The sequence below is a fragment of the Oncorhynchus mykiss genome, chromosome 6 (assembly GCF_057628025.1).
Source record: "Oncorhynchus mykiss isolate SJ-2025 chromosome 6, ASM5762802v1, whole genome shotgun sequence".
Lineage (NCBI taxonomy): Eukaryota > Metazoa > Chordata > Actinopteri > Salmoniformes > Salmonidae > Oncorhynchus > Oncorhynchus mykiss.
The window spans coordinates 48138557-48142054 of NC_143027.1; the positions used below are offsets into that span (position 1 = coordinate 48138557).

At 43.4% G+C, this 3498-nt stretch overlaps 1 protein-coding gene across 1 annotated transcript; it reads left to right on the plus strand.

Moving 5' to 3' along the window:
- The first annotated feature begins 380 nt into the window (after nt 1-380).
- LOC118964885 (uncharacterized) lies at nt 381-3296 on the plus strand. Its single transcript, XM_090238055.1, has 3 exons — nt 381-2579; nt 2772-2850; nt 3095-3296. The coding sequence occupies exons 1-3, from the start codon at nt 936-938 to the stop codon at nt 3256-3258; spliced, it is 1887 nt and encodes a 628-aa protein (XP_090094181.1). The 5' UTR covers nt 381-935; the 3' UTR covers nt 3259-3296.
- The last annotated feature ends 202 nt before the right edge of the window (nt 3297-3498 follow it).

Sequence of the window (3498 nt, forward strand, 5' to 3'; positions counted from 1 at the left end):
GATGAGTATGTTAGGCCCATGTTTTGCTCTAGCCTCACATATTTTGTGCAGAAGGAAATAAAAAGTAACTAAAACACATTTCTTTTTTCTTTTCTAGGCAATGGCAAGTGATCTATAAAGGATTTAAAAAACCTGTAAGTTTCTCCATCAGCCTTTGACCTTTGATTTGGGAATGTTATGTTGAATCGAGAGAGGAATTAACCATAGTTCTATTCTGCTATTACGTTCATTAATCTGTCATACTTCATCCAACTTTGAATTCAGTCACAGATAAGGAAAACGATGTTGATGAAATGCATTCTGTTCAATCTAGAATACTTTACATCAGAGTTTCATTGCCAAACCTGCTGTGTGTGTTCTGTTTTGTTTGTGCAATGCAGATGACAAAGGAACAGCTTGCAAAATTGTGCAAGACCATTGTCAACTTCATTGCACAGACCACCCTGCAGATCCTGCTGCCGGCCCTGGCCCGCATTCTAGGGGTGACGGGCTTTTATGACAACGCTGACTCACTCAAGAGGGGCGGCAGTGCAAGATCCTTCACTGCCTTTGAGCAGAAAAGACTAGAACTCATCCAGGAAGTTAAATATTTGGCAAAGGAGATGTGTAACTGTGGCGGCAGGGCTCTCCGACCAAGGTCTAGCACACCCTCTTCCAAGAGGTACTGTATGTTCCCCATAATGCGTCTGTGTGTGTGTGTGCAGTTAATCCTAACCCTCAAACTGATGAACAATAATTTCCCCATTTCAATATTTTCCAGCTTTCTAACAGGTGTGTTTTGCAATATCTAATGCACACATACATATTTTACTCAATTATAATGCTTGTTAGATTTGTTAGCACTAAGATATTGATTTTCCAACTCCAGACAGCAATTAACATGCTTTGCTTGTTCATTTTAAAGTTCCCAGACCTCACTGAAAGCCCACCTGGGAATGCCAGAGGACAGTATCATCAGCAGTGTCCAGGAGCAACTGTCAAAATCTGACCAAATGGTGGCTGCAGGACAGCTTTCACAAATAGATAAAGTGGTTGGAACTATGCTGGAGAACATTGAGAAGATAAGCAGCGAATTTGGCGAGGAATTGGTCTATCAAGAGTCACTGCGGTCTTCTTCCTCGTTGTCATTCTCAACTGCCAAATCACAGAAGACAGAGTGGGAATTTGCACTCCCTGGCACTCCCATTCCTTCTGAGTTACCCGAGAGTACTGCTCAGCCCATTGTAAGATGCTCAGTCATTGACATGAGCGAATCTAGTAAGCCAAAAACAATGGTGTGTGATGCCAGAACAAGCATGTTTGCCATAGCCGATACCATCATGAAGAAAGTATATCCAGAGGCAGAAGGGCAGGTTACATCTCACCCTGATCTAACAGATGCAATAGCTAGACTGGAGGAGCTCATATCTCAGGGTAAGATTGGTGCTCTCTCCCGTGATCTCAGTCACCAAGTCAACCGCATAATTTCTGATAGCAACTTGACCCCTCTGGGACTGACAGTGGCGGCTGGAAAGAGTGCATCTGATACCATCGTTTCGAAGCTGAAGAGGAATGACAAGGTGGGGAAGCCCACAACTTACGAGCTGGTTCTGCTGTTTGTAGAGGAGTCTGTTAAGTGCCTCCTGCTTCCTAGTTTTGTGCCCTATTCAACTTCAATGAGTTTGGCTCAGGGGGCCAAGGTTTTGGCTAGAGTGTCTGAAGATAGAATTTCATGCTCTTCTTCCTCATCAGTATTTAGTGACACAGTCAGTCTCTTTACCAAAGTTATGGTAAGCCAGGTCATGTACTCTGTGGATTCTGATGCAGAAAGTATAGGATCCTCTCCAACTGAATCTCTCCAAACATCTGAAACCACTATATCTGATGTAGGCAATCTATTGAGTGACAAGTCCTCCCCTCGGCTGTCTCCTTCTGGCACCATTATGGCAACAAGCGAGACCTCCAATGCGGCACAAATCTTGAAGGCCAACATTGATGGAGAGGAAGTGGATACCACCAGTCATTCTGGTGTAGCTCAAAACATTGTCAGGGACGATATGTCAACCAGCCCAGACATGGTCAAAGATGTCACACTTCCAACCCCATCCTCTGATAACTTGGGCAGTGATGATGACGTCACCGACCTCATCAGCATGTTAGTAATGAGAATTCTAACAGAAATCCAAACCCCAGCAGAAGATTACCCAGTTGACGTCACACGCAAGTCACAAGACCTGATCCCCAAAGTTATGGAGGTCTTCTGTGCATGGTCAGGCTGCTCTGAGACACAAGCCTATCCAGAGAACTTGAGGATTCATAAAGTCTACAGAGTCGTCTATAAAAATCTGTTGGAGGAGTTTGGCTCGGAGAAAATCCTCCAACAGGCCGTGTCGACTCAGGACTCTTCATTTGATAGGATTCTTGTCAAGTCTTTGAGTGAAGCGCTTCTCCACAGATGTAATGAGGCATTGAGGGCAGCCTCAAGAACATCAGTCAAAACCACCGGGCCTAAGGCTCTTCCACTGGCTGAGGATGTGAGGGCTAGCAGCGGGAAACTATCTTTTCTACAAAGGCTGGTCAGGCTGACAAGCAACTTAAAGGTACAGCAAACGTATTTAAATGAACAGTTGTGAGTAAACAATGCTATTCAGTGTAAAAATATAAAACCATCCGTTCATTCCAAAACCAATCATAAATGTTGTTGTGCTGGTGTGGTAGGTGTGATTGTTATCATCATGAGGTTGGTCAGCTGTGACATTTTTTAAAACATGTTTTTCTCTTTAAATACTTAGCTATTCAAGAAGGGGAACAAGAAGGATTCCCACCGCTCTGAATCAGAACAAGTACAGACCACTGCTGAAGATGGCATGCGTAAGTTCACACAACAGGACAACAGTCTGTTTGAGATATTGGTGTACAAAGAAATGCCATTTCAAAATAACCTTACAAAGGTTATATACGCAATCATTAGTCATCTCTTATGTAAAAGTAATTATATTCTCCAAAACTCAAGCTGTTGGTTCTCATTTATCAGTGTCAGTTATGTTGAGTTGTAACATACATTACATCATTTCTGAATTAAAGTGCATGTAAACTCTCTGTCTCTCTTCTGTAGTGCCCAGCATAGTGCCACATGCTGCCATGTCTGCACTGCCAAAGGATCTCCCCGCCAGCTCCCAACAGGAGACGCCTCACAAACGTCCACTTCTCGTCAGGATGTTTTCTGCCATCTCCAAAGGCCTGTTCAAGCCCTTCAAACAGTCCTTAAAGACCAAGTAACTTCAGACAATTTATTAAACGTCATTCATTGCATTAAATTGGCCTTTGTCTTCTTATGTGCTCCCGTTAACAGACCAGATTACAATACTGGTCTTTTAAATGTTAGCAGTGATAGCAACATTAACTATAGTGGAGTGTATAGCCCTTCTACACAGTCTGACTCTTCTGACACTGTGTGACATGCCCTCTGATCCAGTGATCTAGGATATTCTGAGTGGCTTTAGGCCTGAATCTCTGCCC